The 27,261-nt window shown below is 45.2% G+C and overlaps 1 protein-coding gene across 6 annotated transcripts; it reads right to left on the reverse strand.

Annotated features, from left to right (window-relative positions):
- Positions 1 to 774: 774 nt before the first annotated feature.
- Positions 775 to 23,291, reverse strand: LOC148140954 (uncharacterized). Of its 6 annotated transcripts, XR_015753114.1 has the most exons (7): positions 23,084 to 23,221; positions 21,638 to 21,898; positions 12,352 to 12,627; positions 11,957 to 12,235; positions 2,557 to 2,664; positions 2,134 to 2,166; positions 775 to 1,347 (listed from the first exon to the last, which is right to left on the reverse strand). XR_015753114.1 is itself a non-coding variant. In XM_087979712.1 (5 exons), exons 1-5 carry the CDS (start codon positions 23,133 to 23,135, stop codon positions 1,343 to 1,345), a joined length of 459 nt encoding a protein of 152 aa, XP_087835838.1. In that variant the 5' UTR covers positions 23,136 to 23,221; the 3' UTR covers positions 775 to 1,342. The 6 variants fall into 6 exon arrangements, 2 of the variants coding, with proteins under 2 accessions (XP_087835838.1, XP_087835836.1); XR_015753113.1 differs by lacking the exon at positions 23,084 to 23,221 and adding an exon at positions 23,238 to 23,291 and having other exon boundaries at positions 11,957 to 12,627; XR_015753115.1 differs by lacking the exon at positions 12,352 to 12,627.
- Between the last annotated feature and the right edge of the window lie 3,970 nt (positions 23,292 to 27,261).

Consider the following 27,261-nt stretch of genomic DNA (forward strand, 5'->3'; position numbering starts at 1 on the left):
AATGAAGGTTCCTCTCCATCTGTCCCAGCCCAGAAGCTTGTGTGCTAAGCCCCGGGTGAAACATTCAGCTGGTGAGCCTGCCCTCTCCTCCCTCCAATAGCTGCTGGGTCACCAGTCAGTGAAGTATTCCTGACTCCCAGCAGCTGCCTGGCCCCCTCTTCACACTCATTCAGATCCTTCCAAAAGGACACTCGTGACCCCCCCGGGGAATGAACACTCCCAGACATTATCAACCATCCAACTCTGAAACACACATATTAAATAAACATCACTTTGTACATCCTGAACAAAAACAGAGATTGCTGGAAAAGCTCAGCAGGTCTGGCTGCATCTGTGAAGAGAAATCAAAGAAATCAGACCAGTTCTGAGGAAGGGTCACCAGACCCGAAACAGTAACTCTGATTTCTCTGCACAGATGCTGTCAGACCTGCTGAGCTTTTCCAGCCATTTCCATTGTTGTTTCTGATTTACATCATGGAGGAAGGGCTCATGCCCGAAACGTCGATTCTCCTGCTCCTTGGATGCTGCCTGACCTGCTGCGCTTTTCCAGCAACACATTTTCAGCTCTGATTTACAGCATGTACAGTTCTGTTGGTGTTTACTGTGTACATCCTGCTTGGTTTGGGGAAGGCTTCCTGGGGAGTTGCATGGTCATAACCCCCTCCCAGTTCACACTGAACTGAAGCTCAAACACTGCTGATTCCAACATCCACAATCTGCAGAGTGAATGAATTAACCCTTTCTTGTGAAATCATTAATGAATTCAGACAAATCAATGATCAACAATAATTTATTGATTGGCAACTGCAATGATCAGTCTCTGCAGTTAATTGTTGATGATAAATAATGACAGATGTTTGCTGCCATAAATACATGATTGTGAACAAATAAAATAAAGGAGGTTTACATAAAAGTTCACATTTGATCACGCTGTTTACGTAAAGTGCAAAATAGATCAGTTCAGCATAAAATAGATGAGAATAAAAATGGAAGAGTAGAAGTTAAATAGTGAGAGAGATATCAATATAACAATAAGACAGTTACAAAATTCAGAGAGAGACTTTAACATAAAAGTTAAAATTTCGTTGCATAAAGTGCAGAAATGATTCACGTCCGACAATACAAAAACTCGCTCAGAGGGAGTTCAGGACATTGCGACATTTCAGGTCAATCACTGACCCACTGAAGACAGTGAGGATGAGAAAGTGTGAGGGAGGAACCATCCATGAAGATCCCTCTGACGGTGACACTGCTCACATTTCTGAGATGGGATGGAAACACGACTTGACAAGGTCTCACTTGCAGAATCAGGATCCAAACGTGCGGATCTGGAATCCACTGCTCAATCTGTGGAAACACATTTTCAGGAAAAGTCAATCTCAATCCTGAATCAACTGGGTGTGAGCAATGAGCTGTAATTCTGTGTGTCTGCTGTGATATGGAAGGATGGACGGTGATGTCCATGTTCACACTGGAACAGGAGGATCCCATTATTCCTAAATGAAGCTCCAGGAATGACCTTTAGTGGAGCTCAGGAAACCCACAAGGTCAGAAATGGACAGACACAAGGCAATCTCTTCAGGATGGGGAGGGGAGTGAAATTAGTCTGACAGGGTTTAACAGTGTCTGGGAGGGTGAGTCAGGAGGGGAGTGAAATTGGACTGGCAGGTTGTAACGGTATCTGGGAGAGTGAGACAGGGCCAGGAGAGGGTTGAAATTAGTCTGACAAGGTTTTAAAGGTCAGTGAGACAGGGTCAGGATGGGAGTGAAATGAGTCTGACAGGGTTTAACAGTGACTGGGAGGGTAGGACAGGGTCTGGGAGAATGTAACACTACACCTTCCAATCTCTCTCCCATCATTCCCAACACTCTGTCCCCTTAGTCACTTACTGGGGGATGGACTGAGTGGAGAGACCCAGGGGTCAGTGCTGGAAGATGGACTGAGCGGAGTAACCCAGGGGTCAGTGCTGGGGGATGGACTGAGTGGAGTGACCCACGGGTCAGTGCTGGGAGACGGACTGAGTGGGGTGAACAAGAGGTGAGTGCTGGAATATGTACTTGATCATCTTCACTGCCTTATCTCTCTTAGTTATTTTCTACAGACCCTCTCATTGTCTTCTCCCAGTCACTTACTGCGAGCTGTTGTGTAGGTCCCACTCAGTGAACCTGCAGAAACAAAATAAATGTCCATTAGGATGGGGAATAATCCATTCTCAGAGAATGAGAACACAACAAGTGTGAGGGAATGGAGATTGTGTCAGAAATCCTCATTCCCACACTCCCGTCCATCCTTACACCTTATGGAGATTCTGGAGATCTCTCCCATCCCATTGACATTCAGTCAGTGAGGATGTATGTGTGTGTGAAGTGTCTGGTCGGGTCCAATCACACAAAGGACGATCAAACAGGGAACAAGATGTGTTTATACGTGTGTATCTGTGTGTTGGGGGTTTATTCAGTTCCATTCCCCACAGTGCCCCGTACTCCCAGTACTGGAGACTCCCCCACACTCACCCAGTCCCCTCAGTTCCACATTCCTCTCTCTCTGAATCTTACCTCTCCAGGGCCTTTTCCAGATGATTATTCCAAATATTGTAGCCATTGCAGCGATTAATCCAATCAAAAGTAGAAGATGGGAACGTACCACACTGTTTTCTGGGATTTCTGAAACACATTGGAATAATATCAGGATTATCTCTGTTCCTGGATCCATCCTTGGTCTGTGTTGGTTGGGGACAGTTTAGTTTAACCCACCCATTGGGAATTGATGGACTTGGTTCAATAAATTTTGCACTCCAGATCTCATTGATGGGATCGATGTCATAACTACACAGAGGATGGTATCCTTCACCAAGTCACCTTTTATTTGTATATGAACAGTCCTTGACTTTAGGATTGACTCTTTCAGAGTCAGGTAGCAGAGTGTCATCATCTCTGACACTTCCCTTTTTATTTGTCAGCCAGAGCTCCTTGATTGGGGCTGGATCAATCAGGGAACTCATATTCTCTGAGGTCCTGCTGGTTAGCCATGTTACATCACAACTTCACTCCCCCTCTGAGTCCGAGAACATAGGCCAGCCATTTTCCTTGGAGAGCATCCTGGGGCGTTTTAACACTGGGACAGCTTCTTCCGTGTTTAGCAGATAATAACGCCAGCATCGAATGCATAGGAGCTCGCCTCTTGTGCCAGGAGTGCCTTGGCAGGATTTTATTTTCTTCTTCCAGTGGCAAAGGCATTGAGTTGGCTCCTTCCGTCATGTCCATCTCAGATTCTAAACTCTCAACAATGCTTGACAGAGATAGGGAACCCATGGGTTCTGGCAGCCTTTCTGACTGCTCAAAGGGGCAGTGTACGGTTTGCTCCTGCATTGTTTACAAATTTACAATTTTCAAATGGACCTTGCGCTGGTTCAGGACCATCGCACCTGCCTGACCTTTCCACATCACTGGTCCTGATCTCACATGGAGCATGCCTCTTTCCCATATAGGGCCATTTCCATCATTCTTACACCAAAACTCCTCCCCTAACTGTGATGATACTGCGACTTTGAGAGGTTATTTTGTCCTGTTTCTTTTTAAAGAGAGGTTGTAAGGCAGAGGTGTCGAGTTGTCTGGTTGGAAAGCCAGTGAAGTGACTGGCTTATGTGGCCTTGGGTTTTTTAAAGCAGGAACAATAGAAGCAGCCTAGATGGGTGTGGCCAGCTCTCGGACCTAGATTTCTAGTTTGTAGTTTTTTAGCTTTGTGATTCAGCATCAGTTACTGTTGGAGTCTCAACAGGCTTGGAATGACAGTAAATGTCCCCTTGCTGCTCCTCTCTCTGAGCTTTCTCTTGAAGCTTTTCCTTCTGGCTTGCTGCAGTTACCTGTGAGACAAATCTATTTTCTGAACTTTGCCAAGGGGTGTGTTTATGAGATGTTACTACATTGAATCATTAATTAGTAATCGGTACTGTATCTATTGATTTGTTAATTTTTCTGAGATTTGTGGTATTCTAAATTCCACTTTCTTTAGTTATATTTTAGCTCTAGTGATCGATAAAGTGTGTTTTGCCTAAAGCTGTGTAGTGTGACCAATCGAATTGCATCTGGAACACAGCACTTTACATTTGCCTTTAAAATAAGATAAAGTTAGGCTCCAGGCTGCCTTCTTAAAATATATTGCAGGAGTCTGGTCTGATCCTTAATTCCCTGCATCAAACAGTTTCTCTTGTTTGATGGAGACTTGTGTCCAGCATTGGTGTTCCTGAGGCCATTACACCCGACTCCCACAGGTCTGGGAAGATCAGATTCAACCTGGTGGAGAGTCTTCTACCCATTAGCAACTCTGCTGGTCCCAACTCTGCTGTTGCATGTGGGGTAATCCCATAATCAAATAAGAACCATGATACCTTGGTAGCTATCAAGAGGGTAGTCTGTTTTTCAAGCTAGCCTTTAAAGTTTGGACTGCTTTTTCTGCCAGGCCATTCAATGTTGGGTGGTATGAAGCTGTCCTTACCTGAAGAATCTCATCCCATTTTAAAAACATTACAAAATTTCTGGTTTGTAAATTGTGGTCTGTTACTTGTGCTACCTGGGAGGCTTTATCGTGCTACTGCAGAGGCTTTAAACTAGTAAGGGGATGGCTCAAATCAAAGTAACAGTGAGTAAAGAGAAAGGGCTGAGGCTGGTACAGCAGGTAAGGGGAACAGCTCAAATAGTCAAAACAGGCAAGAGCTTGGCAGTGACCAAGGTCAGAATGATAAACTGCATTTACTTCAATGTAAGGGGTCTGTCAGGTAAGGCAGATGAACTTAGGGCATGGTTGGGAACATGGAACTAGGGTATCACCGCTATTACAGAGACATAGCTCAGAGATGGACTGGACTGGTATCTCAATGTTCCAAGGTATAGATGCTGTAGGAAGGATAGAAAGGGGGGGAGGGCAAGAGAGGAGGACAAGATTTTGGTTCAGGATAGCATTACAGCTGTACTTAGGGAGGCATATATTGGGAGATTGACCAGTGAAGTTATATAGGTGGAACTGAGAAATAAGGAGGAGATGATCAGCTGGTTGAGATTGAATTATAGCCCCCAGTAGGCAGCAGGAAATTGAAAACCAAATGTGTAAGGAGATCTCATATCTGTAAGAATATTCGGATGGTAACAGTAGACTTTAATTTCCAAACATAGACTAGGGCTGTCATTGTGTGAAAGACTTGGATTGGAAGAAAGTTGTTAAGTATGTCCAAGAAAACATTCTTCTTCAATATGTGGATGTACCAACTGGAGAAGGAGTAATACTTGAACTTCTGTTGGGAAAAATTGTAGGGCAAGTGAATGAGGTGTCCGGGGGGGAGCATTGTGGTGCAAGTGATCATAACTCTATTAGTTTTAAAGTAGTGATGGAAAAGGATAGAACTGATCAAAAAGTTAAAGTTCTAAATTGGAGTAAGGCTAATTTGGACAGTATCAGACAGGAACTTGCAAAAGGTGATTGGAGGGAGGCTATTTGCAGGTAAAGGGATGAATGGGAAGTGGGAGGCCTTTAAAGATAATGAGGGTCCAGAGACAGTATGTTCCTGTTAGTGTGAAGTGTTACAAAGTCAAAAGCCTGTCTGTTCACTTTAAAATAGAAAGTGTTTTCTGAAGTTTGAAGTAAACGTGAAGTGCAGGCTCAGCTGCCTGGATGGAAAGACTGGGAGATGAGCTGTTCCAAAATAGATACATGCAGCAACTGGCTGTTAAATAGTTACCTGCAGCTCCCCTTGCACCCAGCCCCCGACCTGAAGAAGGGTTACACCTGAAATGTTGGTTTCTCCACCTCCTGATGCTGCCTGGCCTGCTGTGTTCTTCCAGCCTCCTGCCTGTCTACCCTGAGGTTTGCTTGCTGTTTTGACAACAACTCGAATTTAACTGATCAGTTTAAATTGTGCCGAGGATACTAAAAACCCAATTGAGTTTGAGTTTATTGTTTTGACACCTGGAAACCAATCAAATTATAAGAATTTAGTGTGTCATGGAAGCTATAAAACATGGGAGTTTTGAAAATTTATCAGAAAGCAACTGCCATCAATCCGCGGAGCAACTGCCCATCTGACATCCTGCTCTCAAAGAAATTAGAAACAGTGTCTATCAAAGATACCTTTGCATGTGAAACATCCTCGCAGTAACAAAGAAAGAAGACAACCCCAGGGAGATCAGCAGAGGGAAGACTGAAGACACTGAAGAAGATAGAGAGTAAGTGGTCTTGAGATTAAGTTAATGTAATGTTTAATAAGTGTGTTATTGGAATAGCTTTTTTTTGTAGAGTTGGGGTCAGATCGGAAGAAATTAAAAGAAGCGGGGGGGCGGGGAGGGGGGTTTGGACATGTGAATTTTTTTGGTTTAATGTTCACTATTAGAGTTAGGAAAATAAATTGTTATTCTTTTTACGTAACAGAGGGGTTTGACCACGGCATGATAATAGAAGGACAAGGTTGGTAGATGTAGGGAATGCTGGAAGACTTGAGAAATTGAGGTTCTGGTCAAGAAAAAGAAAGAGGCATAGACAGGTATAGACAGCAGGGATTGAGTAAATCCCAAGAAATGTATAAGGGCAGTTGGAGTATCCTTAAGAGGGAAATCTGGAGGACAAAAAGGGGACATGAAACAGCTTTAGCAAATGCAGTTAAGGAGAATCCAAAGAGACTCTAAAAGTACATTTTGGCAAAAGAGTAAATAGTTAGAGAATAGGGCACCTTAAAGATCAATGTGGCTGTCAATGTGTGGAACCATAAGAGATGAGTCAGATACTAATCACATATTTTGTGTCAGTGCGTATCATGGAGAAGGGCATGGAAGCAAGGGAACTTGGGAAAATAAATAGTGATGTCTTGAAAACAGTGCACATTACAGAAGAGGAGGTACTGAAGATTAAAATGTATAATGGTAGATAAATCCCCAGGACCTGATCAGGTGTTACCCAGAATTCTGTGGGAAGCTAGGGAAGAGATTGCTCAGTTGTTTGGATCATCAATAGCCAAGGGAGAGGTGCCAGAAGACGGGAGGGTGGCTAATGTGGTGTCACTATTTAAGAAAGGCTGTTATGAAAAGCTAGGGAACTATAGACCAATGAGCCATACGTTAATGGTGGGTACATAGTTGGAGGAGATTCTGAGGAATAGGACTTACATGCATTTGGAAAGCAAGGACTGATTAGGGATAGTCAACGTGGCTTTGTGCATGGGAAATTGTGTCTCTGTAACTTGACTGAGTTGTTTGAAGAGGTAACAAAGAAGATTGGTGAAGGTAGAGGGGTAGATGTTGTCCATGTGGACTTCAGCAAAGTGTTTGACCAAGTTCTGCATGTAGACTGGTTAGTCAGGTTAGATCACATGGGACCCAGAGGAAGCTAGCTAACTGAATATAAAACTTGGCTTCAAGGTGGGAAACAAAGGTTGGTCTAAGAGGGTTGCTTTTTGGACTGGAAGCCTGTGACCAGTGGTGTGCCACAAGGATCAGTGCTGGCTCCATTGCTTTTCATCATTTATATAAATCAGTTGCAGATATGGGCGGGAAAATGGTAGGTGGAGTTTAATCCAGGTAATTGTGAGGTGCTGTGCTTTGGGAGATCACACGTTACGGAACAGGATACAGTTAATGGCAGGACTCTGAACAGCATTGATAGACAGAAGGATCTTGAGGTTCAAGTCTATAGCTCCCTGAAAGTGACCACCCAAGTAGAGAGGGTGGTAAAGAAGGCGTATGGCATCTTGCCTTCATTGGTCAGGGTCGAAGAGTGTGGCACGGAAAAAGTACAGTCAGTCAGGCAGCATCTGAGGTGCAGGAGAATCAACGTTTCGAGAGTAAGCTCTTCATCAGGAATGAGGCTTGTGGCCCAAGATAAATGGGAGGGGAGATTGGGTGAGGGGGAGGAAGCTGGGAATGCAATAGGTAGATGAAGGTGGGGGCAAAGATGATAGAGGAGGGTGGAGCGGATAGGTGGGAAGGAAGATGGACAGGTGGGACAGTTCAAGAGGGCGGTGCTGAGTTGGAAGGTTGCTTCTGGGATTAAGATGTGGGGAGGGAAAATGAGGAAACTGGTGAAATCCACAAAGATCCTCTGTGGTTGAAGATGAGGCGTTCTTCCTCCAGGCATTGGATGGTTAGGGTTTTGTGGTGGAGGAGGCCCAGAGACTTGCATGACCTTGGCAGAGTGAGAGGAGGAGTTAAAGTGTTCAGCCACAGGGTGGTGGGGTTGTTTAGTGTGTGTGCATGTCTGTGTCTGTGTCTGCATGTGTGTGTGTGTCAGAGATGTTCTCTGAAATGCCCTAAACACGCACTATGGCTGAACACTTTAACTTCCTTGCAAACATAAGCCCGAGATTTCAATGAAGTAATGAAACAACTGTCATTGTCTAAGGATTGGCACTCTGTGATCCCAAGAAAGATCTAGTGTTGACATGCGATGTCTCTCCGTGCATTTCATTTTAGAGATCCCTGGTGGAGTTCAGCTGGAGTTTGGCAGCGGCCTTTACTCAGGATAATCACACTTTCTATAACAAGTTCTAACAATATTCCATCCTCTGCCGTGAGCTGGTATCTCTGGGTCCAAAAATCTTTCAATTCAAAGGATATCAACTGCCTTTTGGTTTCCCTCATAAATACAAGTTATTTCTGTTTTGAAGGGATTGGATCTTTCTGTATCCAAAGCCTGATAGTCAGCTCTGATTAGGAGCTTGTCCAGAAAGTTTAATACCATTATAGACTTTTCCATTGGGGGTGCTACCCAGTGGTGTATTTCCTAATGGTAGGCAGTTCAATACATCCACATTCGCTACTCAGCCTCCCAGGCGGTGTTCTGGCTTGCGATTGGCCCAAAATTACAGGGTGGCCCTGCCTTGTCTTCTTTAAGCACACCAAGTAGTCCATGATTATCACAAATTTTAATTCATAAAGGTATTGGTGGAATGTCCTGACTCCAAATATGACCATCAATCCTTCCTTCTGTATCTGGGTGTATTTACGTGCTGCTTTGGCCAAAGTCCTGGATGTATATGCTCTTGGATGTTCCTCTCCACTGAGCCATCATGAGCTAATTAAACTCCAATGCTGTGCAGGAAAACATCACATGTCAATACTAGATCTTTCTTGGGATCATAGAGTGCCAATCCTTCGAGGATGACAGTTGTATCGTTCCTTCATTGAAAGCTCGGTCTTATGTTTGCAACCATTTCCCAGGCTGATCCTTTCTGTCACGAGTTGATGTTACATTGCCAGGATGGAGGACAGGTTATGTACAAACTTTCCAAAATAATTTACCAGCCCAAGCTATGACGTAAGTTCCTGGACAGACGTAGGAACCAGAGCACCTTTGATCTCCCTCACTTTATCTTCCAACAGGTGTAACCCAGAGTTTTCGAATCTGTATCCCAGTAGATCATTTGGGATACACATTTTTCCCTTCTTAGGCAAATGCCTGCCTTGGAAAACCACCTTTGGACTATATCCAGTTCTCTGACTGCTCCTTATTAGTTTTTCCTGTTATTGGCTAATTTACCATCTAAGTAAATGGCGACCTGGGGTAGACCATGCAAGATGTTCTCTATTGTCCACTGAAAGATCAAACAGGCTGACAATACCTCAAATGGCAGTCTTGTATCTTGGTACAATCCCTGATGGATATTAATTGGAGCATATGTCTGGGAACCTGGTCTAATCACAATTGCAAGTAAGTGTGGCTCATGTCCAGCTTTGTGAAGGAGAACTCCCATCCTGCACCAACGTTGTGCACAAATCCTGAGGGGCTGGTTATCTATTCTGCTGTCAAAAGCAGTTTACACTTTGTTTAAAATCCCCACAAAGGCAAACCGACCCACTGGGCTTCAGAACCATTCCAATCACTGCTGCCTATTCCACAAACTGGACTGGTTTGATAATTCCTTCACTTTCCAGCCTTTTAATTTCTGCCTTGACTTTTGCCTGTAAGGCCAATGGCACTGGGCAGGCCTTACAGCATCATGGGATTGATTCCTGGTCAACATGCCAGGTAGCCTGGCTCCTCTGATAACCCCTAGATCTTCCTGGATGACCTGCAGGTAATTAAATTGAATTTCACTCAAGCAGCCATTTTCTAATTGAAACATATTGAGCCATTCAGGGTGAATCTCTCACAACTGATTTCTCCCCATTAAGCTTGGATTTGAAGCTTTTAGCACAATCACTGGTCACTGAACCAGCTGCCTTCCGTGAAAGAGCGGAACTGAAGTTGTACCCCTATTCTCTGAAGCTTCCTCAGTTTACGTTCTCAGTCTGGCCAAGATCTTGTGCAAAGTTAAGGGTTGGAATTCAGAGTGAATCTTGTTAAAGATTGGTTCTGTGATCACTGATCCAGCTGCACTCGGATCGCCCTCCATCAGAACAGAATGACCAGTTAACCAGACATTTAAATTGGTTGGTTCTGAGTTTCATGTTAAGAAGCAATTTAACTGTTCCAAACCAGATATGGATGGATTTTTCAGATCACCCTCCAGGATACTGGCTTATAAGTTATCTCACTCAGTTTAAGCCCAGTCGGGCTCTTTTGCTGTCTCAATTCCATGTACCAACAGAAACCACAATGCCTTGATGGCCAGGATCTTGAAGAAAATTCTAACCATTTGCCGGGGCTTGGTTTGGGGTTTTGCTGTGAGCCAACCTCAAGTCCCTCTGATTGATGTGTCTTGTGTGAGGCTATACAATTGCCTGCACTGGGGCGGTGTTCCCCAAGTTAAGTTGGATTGTCGAGGGATCCACTTCCATTGGAATGCCCTGCAACTCATGAGCTCCACTTGCTGCATTTTCCAAAGATAAAGCCTGCTTGAAGTCCTGTTGGGACTCAGCCAGTAGGTGTTTTTGCATAGTTACATAATTAATTGCAACATAGTGACATCATTAATGACATCATAGTTACATCAGTAATTCCACATATAATTCTCTATGCATCTCATTAAAGGTTCAGCCAAATTCATGTGCTTCTGTCAGTCTTCTTAACCAAGTCAGGAATCCCAATGTGGATTCCCCTGATTCTTGAATTGCCAAACAAAAACAATTGTGTCCCAGAATTAGAGGAAACTTTTGCTCATAATAATCCTGAATTATCTCCATTAATTCTTGAAAGGTTTTAGTATCTCGTGCCTCAGGAAAAGCTAGGATCCTAATAACAGAATAAGCTGCAGCTCCACAGGCTGTCAGGAGAATTACTTGTTGCTTTTCGTCTGCCACAATGTCGTTTGCCCAGACAATGTGCCGCATTATTTTCACAAACTGGGCCCAGTCCTTGATCGCAGGATTGATGAGTCAAGTTTCCCAAACAAATGCTTCCCTGACTGAAAGGTGCCTGTTGTGAGCAAGTTTCTTCACGATCATGCTTTACCCCCATTGCCCCTGAAATAACCCTACAGAAGCTAGCATTCACTCACCAAGCCACTCATTATTTACACATCACCCGTCCTTGACGTTAGTAGTACCTCATTCAGATTCAGCTGCCAGACCCTCAATACCTCTGACACTCACCCTTTTTTTAATGTCAGTCATGACTCCCTGATTGGATCAGGTTAACGGCCCAATCAGAGGCCTCCTATTGACACGGTGCAGCTGGCTGACCTTGGTACAATCACGACAGGAATAATCTGGTGCTGGAATCTGGGACAAGGGAGAACCACCTTCAAATTAGACTGAAACCATTTAGGAGGGAAATCAAGAAGCACTACCTCAGAAATTCACTCATGGAAATCTGGAGTTTTCAAACCAAAATGCTGTGAGCACTGAGGATCAATTGAATATTTCCAACCTGAGGTCAGGAGGGTTTTGTTGGGGAAGTGCAGCAAAAGACATGGAGCAGGAATGGGTAAAGGGAATGAGGGACAGATCAGAGATATCTCAATGAGTGGTGGAAAAGACAGGATGCACGCACATACAGACACACACACACAGACACACACACACACCAGTCCCTTACCCCACTGATAGAGCTGGGCCTCTGTCAGGCTGCTGTGGTCAATGTGACAGGAGTATTGATCCTCATCCCCAGCATTGATCTCAATCTCTTTCTGGATCTGATGGGTCCCATTGTGGTTTGGTCATATCCCCGAGGATTGGGTCTCAGACATGACCTCTCCATTCCTTAGCCAGGTCACCTCGATGTCTACAGGATAAAACCCAGTGACCAGGCAGGAGAGAGTGAGCGGCTTGTCCTGACGATTGGGCTCCCTCTTGGAGATGAACACTTCAGGCTGAACTGTGATGGGAAAGGGTAAAAACACAAACAACAGACAGACACTGAATGGAATGGGAGAGCGGTTTCATAGATCAGTGAGGTTAGATCAGAAAATGGAACAGAACTGAAATATATACCTTTCCTTGTGAAATATTCCTTTCCAGCTTCCAAATATCTCTTTAAATGTTCAACATCTTTTTCTTCCAGGTGTCTTTTCCAGTAGTTGTTCCAGGAATCATCAGAATCCCATTTCTCTTTAGTTATCACTGCAATGGGATTGGATGCGATCCATCTCATTCTGTCTGGGTCTAAACTGATAAAGTCCTTTCCATCAAATCCAAATCTCATCGATGTCTTAATGCTGCCGTCATCACTGATCTCAACAGTAGCTATTCGTTGAAAAATGTGAAATCCTGTCGGTGATCAGTCATAGATAATTAATAATTAATAACCAGAGGAACAATCTCATTTAAGGGGAATGGGGATCCTATATTAGGGCCAAGGGGAGGGGGTTACACATGGGGCTAATCCCCAAGGCCTGTGCTGTCAGAAGGTTCCAGAGTCAGGCAACGCTGCCCCTTTCTCCAACTGCTGTCTCACACCCCAACCTGGTGCAAATAAACAATTTGCTGTCCGATCCAGGTCAGAATTCCAGCGCTCACATTCCCACTGTCCTGGAACGACAGCCCCGTTCCATGTGGTCATTTATTTTGATCACAGGCTGCATTCTGGGGGATGTAGTCCATGTCTGTCTGTGACCACTCTGTCAGCCTCCCACAGGCTCTGGCCCACGATCGGACTCTGTGTGTTATTTACAAGGACCCTCTCCCTACGTGGGGCTGTGCAATCTCTTCCCCTGAGCCTGGCGGAATGGAGATGAGGATCAATCTCTTTAAGTTACTCACTACCTGTGTCCATTGCTTTCTGTCATTTTAACAGATGATTTGGATGTGCAGATAGGAGGAATGGTTAATAATGGTTCGTTTGCAGATGACACCAAAACAGGAAATGTAGTGGGCAGTGAGGAAGGTTATCTCAGAGTACAATGGGACCTTGATCAGATGGGCTGAGGAGTGGCAGATGGAGATTAATTTAGATAAAAGTGAGGTGTTGCATTTTGGGTAAATCATAGCAGCATTTACACAGTTAATGGTAGGGTGCTGGGGAGTGTTGCCAAACAAACAGACCTTGGGGTATAGAGTCATAGTTCCTGAAGGTGGAGTTACAGATTGACAGGATAGTGAAGAAGGTGTTTGGTCTCCTTGCCTTTATGGGTCAGTGGATTGAGTACAGGAGTTGGGATATCATGTTGCAGCTGTCCATTGATTCAGCCACTTTTCGAGAGCTATGCTAAATTTTGGACTTCCTGTGATAGGAAAGAGTTCAGAAGAGATTTACAAAGTTTGGAGTAGAGTGAGAAATTGAATAGGCTGGGGCTATTTTCCCTTAAGTGTTGGAGGCTTAGGGTCATCTTTAGAAGTTTATAAAATCATGAGGGGCATGGATAAGTTGAATAGCCAAGTTCTTTTTCCCAGGGTAGGTGAATCCGAAACTAAAGAGCATAGGTTTAAGGGGAGAGGGAAAAGATGTAAAAGGGACATAAGTGGTGACTTTTTCATGCAGAGGGTGGTGTAATTTTGGAATGAGATGTCAGGGGGAGTGATAGAGGCTGGTACAATATCAACATTTAATCGACATCGAGATGTGTTTATGCAAAAAAAGCATTTACAAGGATATGGGCTAAAAGCTGGCATAGGACTTAGATCAGTTTAGGATTTCTGGTCTGCGTGAACGAGTTGGACTAAAGGGTCTGGTTCTGAGCTGTACAACTCTATGTATCGACCTTCTGTACAATTTCCTCTAATTATTGCAGTGTTTTTAGTTTTGTTCTCGTTGTTTAATCCATTCCTCACAAATTAAACAGAATGAGTTGGCCTCTTTTGAGGCAGTTTCCCAGAATTCCCTGTTCCAAGTCCCAGCTGCCCAAAGGGGTCACAATATATCTGCACCATGTGATTCAAAAATATCTCCAGATCATGAATGGATCGTGACAGTCAAATGTTCTCTTTAATGTCTCTCCGGTCCTCAATTCATTCATTATCTGACTGTTTGCTGATTGGCTAAGAACTAAACATGATTAATGTTAATGATCCTTCCATCAATTTCTTCATTTTGTTATATATTTCTTCATTCCTAGCAATTCATTTTTTTTCTGTTTTCATGACAACAAGTAATAGATTCCAGTGCTACACTTGATATGCTGCTTTCAAACACATTTCCAGTTAATTCTAGTAACATGGAAGTTCAGAGGGAGAGTGGGCAAGTCAGCCCTTTGAGTCCACTCCACCATTTAACATGATCATTGCTGATCTTATCCTGGTCTCACTTGCTGTACTAAGATCTGGGCAACGGGGGAAAAAATACACCCAATGCCACCCTCACCCTGATGGCCATCTTTGTGTGTGGCTGCATCAAGCTGTGCGTGGATCCCCGGTACGCAAACACCAAGTGTCACTACGTACTGAGGTTCTACCTGTCCCCGGTGTTGCGAAGGATGGGCCTGGCCTCGCTGCCGCGGAACGCTCCGAGTAGTTGGACTGTTCCGTATCACCTGTCCTTCGTGGAGAAATTTATCAAGAAAAACACCTTTGACCACAAGTCCATTAGGAAGTGGTCAGCACGTAGTGTCCTTGAGACCCTTCGGGAAAAGGAGAGGGCGGATCCTATCGAGCGGTTCCCTGAGCAGACTGTCAAAGCCATTTGGCAGAATGCCTCACCGCCAGAACTTTCCAACAAACACCAAGACATGGCTTGGCTGGTGGTGAGAAGGGCTCTGCCTGTGAGATCCTTTATGCACGCCCGGACTCTCAGCCGCACCGCACGCTGCCCTCGAAGCGGTTGCGGGGGGGACGAGACTGTCACACACCTCCTTCTGGAATGTTCCTACGCAGAAGAAGTCTGGAGAGGAATGCAGTGGTGTTTGTCGAGGTTCGTCCCGAGCAGCGCCTTGACGCGGGACTCCATGCTCTACGGCCTGTTCCCCGGGACGCACACCGAGACGAACATCAACTGTGCCTGGAGGATCATCAACTCGGTGAAGGACGCTCTCTGGGTGGTCCGAAACCTGTTGATCTTCCAGCTGAAGACCCCGACTGAGTGTTGCAGACTGGCACATTCCAAGGTCCAGGACTACGTGCTGAGGGACGCGCTGAAGCTTGGGGCAGCTGCCGCCAAGGCGCGGTGGGGAAAGACCACCGTGTAACATCTGCCTGCCTAAAGAAGAACAGGGGGCCCGCGCAGTCATTTGGGCCCTTCTGACGCCTCAGCTAAAAATGTAATCGTACAGACCTGTAAATAGGAATGATTACTCTGTTTTCGGTATGCAAACAAATGGAATGTTTACATTTGTGGCATGTCTAGTTGTACAGATCATCAAAGTATTTTATGAATAAAATATATTTTTGAAATAAAAAAAGGTCTCACCTCCACCTTCCTGCCTGCTCCCATCCCCCTTTATCCTGCTTTCCATCAGAAACGTAGCCATTTCTGTCCTGAATTTGTTGATTGGTTCTGCCCCGCTCTGGGTCAGTGAGTTCCACAGATTCACAACCCCCTGAAAGGGGTAGGTAATTCTCATCTCAGTTTTGAACCGACCTCCTCTCTCTGTACATCTATCATCTATTGTTCAAGACTGTCCCCCAAGGGGAACGTCTGCTAGACATCGACCTTATCAATCCCCTTGAGCATTTTATATTCCTCAATCAGATCCTCCTTCATTCCTCTGATCTCCAGTGAGTCCAGGCCCAAGCTATACAATTGCTTCTCGTACAATAACCCTTTCATCCCTGGAACCAGCCTGGTGAACCTCGTCTGAACTGCCTGCAATGTCACCACATCCTCCCTTAGGTAAGGAGACCACAACTGGACACAATTCTCCAGGTGTGGTCTCACCAACGCCTTATATAATTGTAACAACACTTCTTTGCAAAAAAATGCCAGTATTCCATTTGCCTTTCTTATGAGGTGCTGCACCTGTATATCCACTTTCTGAAATTCATGCCCAAAAACACCCAGATCCTTCTGCACTGACACACTGTGAATCTACTTCCCAGTGAAATAATAATTTGCCTACTTACTTTCTGGCCAATATGGACAAACCACACTTATCCACATTCACTTCCACCTGTCACAGTCGCAGGAAAATCAACGTTTTGGGCAAAAGCCCTTCATCAGGAATGCCAAAGTGTTGATTCTCCTGCTCCTTGGATGCTACCTGACCTGCTGTGCTTTTCCAGCACCACACTCTCGACTCTAATCTCCAGCATCTGCAGTCCTCACTTTCGCCTGGTCCACCTATCAGAGTCTGGCCCATTCTCCTCACTAATATCCATCTGGAAACTTATTATCTCCTTATCATAGCCTGGTATCCCACTAATATTAGTATCATCCACAAGTTTAACTACGATACACTCTGTCCCTGCTTGCAGATCATTTATACAGATTGTAATTAATTGAAGTCTGAGAACTGAACCATGCAGCACGAGATTAGTTACAGTTCACCACCCAGAGAAGGATCCATTTTTCCTGATCCTCTGTTTTCTGTCAGTTAGTCAATCCCTTATCCAAACCAATACTCTACCTTTAACCCCTGAGGATCTGACCATCAGGATCAGTCTTTTATGTGGCATCTTGTCAAATGCCTTCTGGAAGTCTAGATATACCACATCCACTGGACACTTGTGAATTAAGCTTCATTTATCTAAATGTTCAGTTATCTCCTTCCTTCTGATTGGCTTCAGCAGGTTCCCCACGACAAAGGTCAAATTTACTGGTCTACAGTTTCCCACTTTATGCCTATCTCCTATTTGAATAAGAGTATCACATTAGCATTTTTTCCAATTCACTGGTACCTTTCCAGAATCCAGGGAATTTTGGAATATCTCAACTAATGCATCCGCTATCTCTGTTGACAAATCCTTTTATACCTCTGGGTGCAGGCCATCAGGTCCCGGGGAATTATCTGCCTTTCATCCCAGCAGTTTATGTAATACCTTCTCCCCAGTTACAGCAATTGCACCAAGTTCCTTGGGTAGTAACTGCAGTTTTTGGGAAGACAGTGCTACCTTACACTGTGAAAACAGAGACATTTCTGCTATCCCTGAATACCCCATTATTACCTCACCGTTTCTGTCCTGGAAAGGACCAACATTTACTTTCACTATTCTCTTCCTTTTTAGAAAGTTTATAAAGGCTTTTGGTATCAGTGCTTATGTTGTGCAAGTTTCATACTCAGAATTATTTTGTTCTTTTGACCTGACTGGATCCACACAGTATGACACACACACACTCACTCACTCTCTTTCTTGTCCCCCACCTCATCCTGTGGAATAACCTGTGGACACACTGGACCCGGAGAGGAGGGAAACCCAGGCTGGAAGGAAATTCCCTTTCAGCCCCTCATCTGTATGAATTCCATCAAGACCAGCTCATCGTCTGCACCACCAGAGGAGAATGGAAGCTCTCGGTGGGAGTTCAACCCAACTCCCAAAGCCAGTCCAAACCCATCCCTTTCACGATGACCCAGACTGTGACCTCCTCTGTCTCTTTCTCGCTCTGCTTCTTAAAAACAAAAAACAGATTTTCCTAATTAGCTTTCCACTTTGCAATTTATGTTTTGGTATTTTTGTTATATGTTGTTTAAAAAGTTACTAGTTTATTGCTTTGACAGTTTGGATTGCTGAGCAAGTTGCTCGTGTTTTCTTCGTACATCAATATGGTGTGAAATTAATATTTAATGTTGTGCCAAGTGTGAACTCAAGCAGCTGCCTCTGGGTTTCTGGTGTGGGAAGGAGAGCTCACAAGGAGGGGTTTGGGAAGGATTGATGGCAAAAAATGCTATTTTGTTCCAGTAGAAATGAGACTTGTTCACAATCCACAGCATGTCTGGCAGTGTCAGTTCAGACAGAAACAATGGCCAGTGACCCTGCTTCAGAATGTGCAGATCTTGAACCTGAAGCATTGACTCTCTTTGCTGTAGTTGTGGTATGTTCCCTGAGCTGGGAAGTTGATGTGCAGACATTTTGTCCCCTGTCTAGGTGACATCTTCAGTGTTTCGGAGCCTCCTGTGAAGTGCTGCAGTACTGTGTCCTCTGGAATTTATTTGGTTCCATTCCTGCTGCTTCAGGTTGTTCGTTGTAGGTCTAGGTCACTGTGCTTGGTGATCGAGCTTGTGGATGAGTGCCATGACATAGAAATTCCCTGGTTGTCCTCTGTTTGGTTTTAGACTATGATCGTTGTGTTGACTCAGTTGAATTTGTGGTCTTTGTCGTTGCTGTGTGTGGCTATCAGGGACAATTGGTCATGGGATTGAGTGATTAGTTGTTGTTCATGGATGTGGATTGCTAGTTGTCTGCCTGTTTGTCCTATATAGTGTTTCATACAGTCTTCGTATGGAATCCTGTAAATTGCGTAAGTCTAGCACATGATGGGCGTGGGGTCGTTTGTCCTGGTGAGTGATGTCCGAGCGTGCCTGTCAGTTTATGGACAGTCATGGATCCCAGTGGGTGGAGAAATCTGGCTGTCAGTCTGAGACGTTTTTATATAAGGGTAGAACGGTTTGTGTGTTGGGTTGTGGCATGTCTTGGTTGTATTGTTTGCCTGTTAGGCATCTGCAGATGAAGTTGCGAGAGTATCCCTTCTTGGTGAAGACTCTGTAGAGGTGTTCTTCTTCTTCCTTTCGTAGGCCGGGAGAGCTGCAGTGTGTTGTAGCCCTTTTGAACAGGGTCCTCATGCAACTTCTCTTGGGTGTGTTTGGGTGGTTGTTGTTGTAGTTCAGGACGTGGTCCATGTGTGTGGCTTTTCTGGACACTGTTGTGGTACATTCACCGCTCTGTGGTCTTTCTACCGTCACATCCAGAAATGGGAGTTGGCTGTTGGTTTCTTCCCCTCTCGTAAATCTGATCCCTATGACCAGAGTCAATAATATAGTATGTGTTCTCTATATCTGTTCTCTTAATAACTACAAAAATGTCATCCATGTATCTGATTCAGAGTTTGGGTTGGATTTATGGGAGGGCTGTTTGTTCCAGTTTCTGCATCACTGCTTGTGCTCTGAGCCTGGAGATGAGTGAGCCCATAGGTGTCCCATTGATCTGTTCATGTATTTGGTTGTTGAATGGGAAGTGTGTCCTCAAGCACAGGTCTAGTAGTGTGACTCTGCAGTCCTTGTTGGGAGGTTCCCTGTCGTGTCGCCTGTTCTGTTTGTCCTGGAGGTTGGCTATTGTCTCTCTGGCGAGAGTTTTGTCAATTGAAGTGAACAGTATTGTTCCATCGAATGAGACCGTTGCTTCATCCTTACCTCTGTTTATGTTCTTGATGTTGTCTAGGAATCCCTGTGATGATTGTATGGAGTGTTTGGATCCACTGAGAAGATGGTTCAGTTTTTGTTGGAGTTCTTTTGCGACACACAGAAAGAGAACGGCACTCCAAAACCAAATGACTAACCAACAGCAGAGAAGACAACACGACAGTTATCTGGGTGAGATTCCATACGAAGACTGCATGAAACACTATATAGGACAAATAGGCAGACAACTAGCAATCTGTATCCATGAACACCAACTAACCACTCAACACCACAACCAGCTGTCCCTGGTAGAGATGACAAAGACCACCAATTCAACTTGTTGACACAACTAAGATGTTAAATGGTTAATTTGTTCTCCTCACATGTCAGAAATTAAATGCTAAATGACTCTGGGAGGTTGTTGGGGGTGTTGTTTGTCTGTCTTGCAGGCAAGGTGTGACAATCTCATCAGACTCTACAAATGCTCAACTATTGCAGATGGCAGTAGAAAAATAAGGAATAATCTAATCACACATTATTTCTCAAAACAATCACTTTAAATGTTTTTGGTGGCATATACAATGCCTGTTCCTGGGCATTTGACTATGGCAGAGTGACAGGGGGTTGTGTCTCACAAGCATGACTGACTGTGTATAAAGAGAGGACTGTTCCCTTATTCAGTGACCCTCACTTGACATGCTCTGCAAGCATCATGAACAGTGTTAAGTGATTCTCCAAAAAGCTTGTACTTGCTTAAATAAGTTGTGGCTGTTCACAGAAGTTGGCGTATTGCAGTTGCATCAATCGTGTAAGAATCTCAAGAAGGGAAACTCACACAACGATCGTAGGACAAACTAAACAGAGGACAGCCAGAGAATTTCTAGAAGCTTGGCACTCATCCACGGACTCGATTAAGAAACGCAGTGACCTAGACCCAATATACCGGCCACTCCAACGAACAACCAGAACCAGCAACCGGAAGCAGCAGGAATGGAACCAAATACATTCCAGAGGACACAGTACAGAAGCACTTCACAGGAGGCTCCGAAACACTGAAGATGTCACCTAGACAGGGGACAAAACATCTGCACATCAACTTCTCAGCTCGGTGAACATACCCATAACTATGGCAACCGGCACCCGAGCTACAAATCTTTACACAACCCTTGATCGACTCTCTTTCTCTCTTGGTGGATGCAGTCTGGCCAGCTTTGAATTTCCAGCATTTTCTGTTTAAATTTCAGATTTCCAGCATCTGCAATCCTTTCCTACCCTGTGATATGTTGCAGTGACATTTCTACTTTCGAGGTGCCTGTAAGGTGTTACTGCATAGGGCCAGGTTTGAAGAAACAGAGATACTCACATAACAGGAAGAACCAAGTTGTGTGTCATTGTCTGGTGTCAGGGCTCCCATGACTGAGCGGCACAAAATGGCTGCTGGCTGCCCATGGTTAATTTATTTTTTAATTTCAAAAATCTATTTTATTCAAAGAAATCTTTGGGGCATGTACAGGTGATGATGCTATTCAGACACATACAGTCTTTACATTCAGAGAAGAGATTTGAGTCATTGATATTTGATGAGGAGTTGGAGGGGGTGCATACTCTGAGCTTAAACTGTATAAGTTCAGACATTCTGAAGCTTTTTGTGTGCCTTTTTGCAATGCTGTAACTGAAGCTATCGATCACATTAAAGGTTACCTGAATCTGCTTCGTGATTCAGACTCTCACAGATAAAGTCTAACATCTGAGAAAGCAATGATTGGAAGGTGGGTCACACTGAAAGCTGAGATTTCAATGGGTTTTGCAAACAGAGGAATGGACTATAAAATCTAAGATGCTTTATTAAACCTATGTAAAACATTTTGACCACACTGTTTCCCTATTTTCCCTCAAAAGATATGAAGAGGTGGGGTGAATGCTGGTGGTGCACTAGGAGTGGAAAAGGCTCACAGAAAGAGGGGAGGCCTATCATGTCTCTCCCAGTCCTGGGGCCAAATTGTCAGTGTTGGGGAATGAATGAAGTATTATGATGAAAGGGAACAACCAACAGGGAAATTCAATCAGTCACATCTTACCAGATGTCTGGTTTGTCCTCTTCATTACTGCACTCATTGTTTCCCTTGCCATGTTTGCATGTCTGTTCACTATCTCTGTGACATAATCCCAGAAATTCACATTGAAGAATTCTGCCATGAACTGCTGCCTGGGGATGTTCTGATTGGTTTTACTGTCATGAGAAGCTATTATAACTCCATTGACTGTTGCAGTGCTTGTAACCTCAGGAAAGTCATTAATTCCAGAAACAATTGTATACATTCCACTGTATACATTAGTCTCTGTAAAACAAACAATGAAAGCAGGAAGTTACTCAACACCAACATAAACATCATATTAATGTACCTGGGCCACAAAACCAGAATCACCTCACAGACATCAGGGACATCACAATGTGAGAGAGTGTCCTCAAAATCACTTTCCACATGTTATATCTGTAAAGGTCAGGCTGAAAACAATTACACACACTTCCAGTTGGTCAAAGTGAGGCCTATCCACACAGTGACAATCTCCAATAACCCACCAAATTATAACACTGTCAGATTCCTGTCTGATATAATCAACAGAATCAGATTCAACTGGGTCAGAATTAGCTGCTGCAGCCTCTTAGAACAGGGAGTAAACACAGAATCAGGGTCACTCAGATACTCGATGGAGTCAGTGTGGACACAGGGAGAGGCTGGGACACAATCCAGTGATTGGATATTAAACAGAAAATCACTAACCTGGAACAGGAATCTGGCATAAATGGAAGAAAAATATTGAAGGAACTCTCCTGCCCATGGTCCATCTGGAGTGAGGAATTCAGGATAATCCGAGGGCAGGTTTATCCATAACCAGGAAAGATATGGGGTGAGTGAATCCGATTGAAATGAAGAGAAACCGGAATATTTTGGGAGGATGAAGTGTGAGACCATGGGGGACAGTTACTGTGTGAACAGTCTCTCTGTCAAACAGGGGGATGGACAATCCAGAGCAGGATCCTCACTGTCCTTCACTGAGCTTTTTAATCAGCCCTTTATACACAGCCAGTAGGATGTTGGTGTCTGAGATAACCCGGCCTATTCAACCATGAGGGCATCACAGCTGAGCCTGGGCTGGGTTAAACATGGAGTCTCCTTCTCCCCCCCGGCAGTGTTTACAAGACTTTAGTCCAGGAATGATGAAGCTGTTTGGCTTCTCCCAATCGATGTGAAAATTAAAATTCTCCATTGGAACCATTTCCCATTTGCTCGGAGCTTCTCTGATCTCGGGGTTTCTACATCCTGCTGTCAGGAGACCTGGACACAAATCCCATCAGAGTCTCCCAGACTGTGCTGCCTTCAATGTGTAAAAGATCAGGCTGGCTGTATAACAGGCGGCTGGTCAAACATCCCCCATTTCAAACTCTCCCCAAGAGACTTACATTCACCACAGACACAGAGAGAGAGAGAGAGAGAGAATGGAAAGCTGAATTCTGTACTTACCGGGAGAGACCCGGGAAAAACACAGGGAGATGGAGAGAAGGATCACCAACATTCTGGGAACCCACTCTCCCTATTCCCATCAGGGATTGGGAATAAATAATTCAGGGTGAGGGAACGGGATCAACTGCTGTTAGAGTCTATAAGAACAAACCACCTTCTCCCCGCCACTCCATGTCAATGCTGAGCTGCAGATCATTTCCAGAACTTCAAGCTGCAGAAGCAGAGAGTCAATGATTGGTCCCAGTCTCAGTAAAATACCCAATAAAGAGATGAACAGATTCCTGTCACCAGTTCCCAGGAAGATCACACTCAGACAGGTTGGGTTACCCTCAGGGAAACAGCTCAGTCATCACCAGGCAGGCGTGTGCTCCCTCCCAGGTGGGGAACACTTCAGCGGGCAGGGACATTCAGCTTCAGATCTCCCGGTGACCATCCTCCAATGCAGACTTCAGGACAGGCAATAACACAAAGTGGCCGAGAAGAGGCTGATAGTGAAGTTACGGAACCGGGATAAGGGAAGGGAGATAGACAGATACACATAGAGTGTTCAGTGTGCACCCATACACAGCTCACTCAGGACTGTAGAAAGATGTACACACACGGGTAATAGGTACAATGTCAGATACATGGAGAAGTTGGACTGCAGGGTCTGTTTCTGTGCTGTACATCTCTATGACTCTATGCCCCAGGGACTATCCCAATGTACCGTCACCTCCCCCAGTTGGGAGGACTGAGCCATATGTTTACTGTGAGAGGGGGATCCCAGGGTCCGAGTGCTGTCCAGATGCTCATTGAGCTGGTGGGAGAGGCCTCTTCTCAGCCCCAGCCTTACTGGCTCAGAGCCTGAACCTCAGCCTGGCTGTGCTGGAGCTTCCCCGTCACTGGGACCGGGTCATCACTTAGCACTTGTTCCATTTTTCTGCTTCTGCAGCTTCACATCAAACAATGGTGCAAATTTCTCAACAAATAGGGTGCAGTCTCCAAAGATTGTTGTGTTACTGGTTTTTCCAGTTTGTAAACAGAAGCTGTTTCCCCTCAGAGTGTTTAATTCCCAGTCCCTGATTGGAATAGGGACAGTGTATTCCCAGGATGTTGCTGATCCTTTCCTTTCCCTCCCTGTGTTTTTCCTGAGTCTCTCCCGATGAGTACAGAATTCAGCTTTCCATTCTCTCTCTGTGAACTGGGAGATTAAAAGGCCATTCGTGAATCATAGAATCCCTCCAGCTAATCCACCCAACATACACATCCCTGCACATGTTAGCCAAAAAATAAACCCTGGACACTGTGGGCAATTGAGCATGACCAATCCACCCAGGGTGCACCTGTTCGACTGTGACAGGAAACTGGAGCACCCGGAGGAACCCCATGCAGACTCAGGGAAACTCCACACAGACAGTCGCCCAAGGCTGGAATCAAACTCAGGTCCCTGGCGCTGTGAGGCAGAAGTGCTAACCACTGAGCCATGGTGCCACTCTGGGTCATGGGTCACAGGTCAGTATCAGTCACTGCTAACCCTCTGCTGGCTGGGAATCCCATGGACCCTGGTGTTCTTCCTGATACTGAGTCTTATTTAGGACACAGTCACAGGGGAGACACTCAGATCCTGGGGGAGGGGTGTGGGGAAGGGGGGAGTGCAGAGAGAGAAACACCCAGGCTCACCCCCAGGGTCAAGGTTCTGGGTCATGTGTCAAGGAGAATTGGGCTATTCTACCAGGAAAGGAAGCACCTGATGGGATTTATAAAACATTAAACAGTCTGGGAAAGGGAAATCTGAGATTGGTTTTAAACTAAACCGAGAGATTCAGAACAGGAGGACACAGTTACAGTGAGAGAGATTCTTCACCCAGTCAGTGATCAATGAGCTAAACCTGACAGATAGTTTAATGTGAGGGAACATGGAGTGGATTAATTACAGAGAGTCAGGTTGGCCTGTGGGCTATTGTGAAAAGGAGTTATAACAGAGTTATTTGCGTCATATAATCACAGAGAATCCGGGATGGGGTTTGGTGGGAAGAGTCGGCTAGAGAGAGCAAACTGTGGGTGTGAGGGGTGGGGTGGGAATGATGGTGAGAGTCAGTTACAGAGAACTCAGTGTGGGGGGGAGTGGGGATTGATGGTGAGAGTCAGTTACAGAGAACCCAGTGTGGGGGGGAGTGGGGATTGATGGTGAGAGTCAGGTATAGACAACCCAGTGTGGGGGGAGGGGAGTGGTTTACAGCACGTTCACTGCACCCTGCTCGTACCAATAACATTCATATGGGAACACATTTCCCCATTAAACCTCATGGCACACCCCCTCCCTCCCCTCCTGTGGGATGTGAACAGATCGAGCAGATGAAGACTGTGTGTCCATGAGGTACTGTGGGTCATCAACACCAGCAGAACTGCCATCCAATACAAACTGTAACCTCATGGCTCACCCTAACCCCCAGTCTCTCATTACCACCAAGCCAGGGGACCAACCCCGGTTCAATGAGGAATGTGGGAGGGATCACAGGAGCAGGACCAAGGAGAGATGAAAAATGATGTATTTTTTATTCACTGGAGAGACGTGGAAATCACTGGCTGCTGGAATTTATTTCCCGTCCCTAACGGTCCTTGAGAAGGTGGGGATGAGGTACCTTCCTGAACAGCAGCAGCTCATGTGGTGGTGGGAGGGAATTCCAGGATTTTGACCCAGTGACAGTGAAGGAAGTGCAATATACTTCCAAGTCAGGATGGTGAATGGCTTGGAGGGGAACTTGTAAGTGATGGTGTTGGTCAGTGAAGTGTCAGATCAGGACTGATTGTACAGTAAACAGCAGAGGGAGTAGAGTCAGAACTTAGTGATTCCACAACCGATAGATAAGATCGAAGCTCTGCTGTCCTGTCACATCCAGGTGTGAACATTGAACAACTCCCTGGAGGAGAAAGAAGTTTCTCATTCTGGAATGATACTTTGGTTCCAGGATTCCTCCTCCAGAGACAATAACCATGTATCACACCTCCCCCAGTTTTTGTATTGATTCTGTTTGTGTGGGATGTGGGTGTCTCTGACTGGCCAGCATTTATTACCCGTCCCTAGTTGCCCTTGAGAAGGTGGTGGTGATCTGCCTTCTTGAACTGCTGCAGTCTACCTCCTGTGGGTTGAGCCACAATGCCATTAGGGAGGGAAATCCAGGATTTTGGCCAGCAACAGTGAAGGGATGGTGATATATTTCCGAGTCAGGATGGTGAGTGGCTTGGAGGGGAACATGAAGGTGGTGGTGTTCCCATATATCTGCTGACCTTGACCTTCCAGATGGAGGTGGTTGTGGGTTTGGAAGGCACTGTTTAATTCATCTTTGATGAATTTCTGTAGATAGCAAACACTGCTGTAACTGAGCGTCAGTGGTGGAGGGACTGGATGTTGGTGGATACAGTGCCAATCAGTTGGGTTGCTAAGTCCTGGATGGTATCAAGCTTCTTCAGTGTTGAGATGGCTGTACTCATCCAGGCAAGCAGGGAGTATTCCATCACACTCCTGACCTGTGTCTTGTAGTTGGTGGACAGGCTTTGGGAAATCAGGAGACGAGTTACTTGCTGCAGTATCTCTAGCCTCTGACCTGCTCTTGTAGACACTACATTTATGTGGTGAGGCCAGTTGAGTTCCTGATCAATGATAACTCTCAGGCTGTTGACAGTGGGGGGATTCAGTGATGGTAACACCATTGAATGCCGGGGGTGGTGGTGAGATTGTCTCTTGTTGGTGATGGTTACAACTTGGCATTTGTGTGGCGGAAATGTTACTTGCCACTTGTCAGCCCAAGCCTAAATAGTGTCCAGATCTTGTTGCATTTGAACATGGACTGCTTCAGTGTCTGAGGAGTTGCAAATAGTGCTGAATATTGTGCAATCACTGGCAAACATCCCCATTTCTGACCTTATGATGGAGGGAAGTTCATTGATGAAGCAGCTGAAGACGGTTGGGCCTAGGACACCACGCTGAGGGACACCTGCAGAGCTTTCCTGGAGCTGAGGTGACTGACCTCCAACAACCAAGACCACCTTCCTATGTGTCAGGTATGACTCTATCCACTGGAGAGTTTTCCCCCAATACCCATTGATTCCAGTTCTGCTCGAGTTCCATGATGCCACACTCGGTCGAATGCAGCCTTGATGTCAGGGGCTGTCACTCCCACCTCCCCTCTGGAATTCAG

The sequence above is a fragment of the Chiloscyllium plagiosum genome, unplaced genomic scaffold, assembly GCF_037043375.1.
Source record: "Chiloscyllium plagiosum isolate Xiang-an unplaced genomic scaffold, Cpla_swu_hap1 HiC_scaffold_35, whole genome shotgun sequence".
NCBI lineage: Eukaryota > Metazoa > Chordata > Chondrichthyes > Orectolobiformes > Hemiscylliidae > Chiloscyllium > Chiloscyllium plagiosum.

Excerpts from the sequence above, each read along its gene's own strand:
- LOC148140954 (XM_087979710.1), bottom strand. The coding sequence starts at position 23,135 with ATGTTGGTGATCCTTCTCTCCATCTCCCTGTGTTTTTCCCGGGTCTCT. Across the intron at positions 21,899-23,083 it reads TTTTTCCCGGGTCTCTCCCG|AGACTAATGTATACAGTGGA; the intron begins GTAAGTACAGAA and ends TTTGTTTTACAG. Across the intron at positions 17,834-21,637 it reads GAGGACAAACCAGACATCTG|AAGCAGAGCGAGAAAGAGAC; the intron begins GTAAGATGTGAC and ends TTTGTTTTTAAG.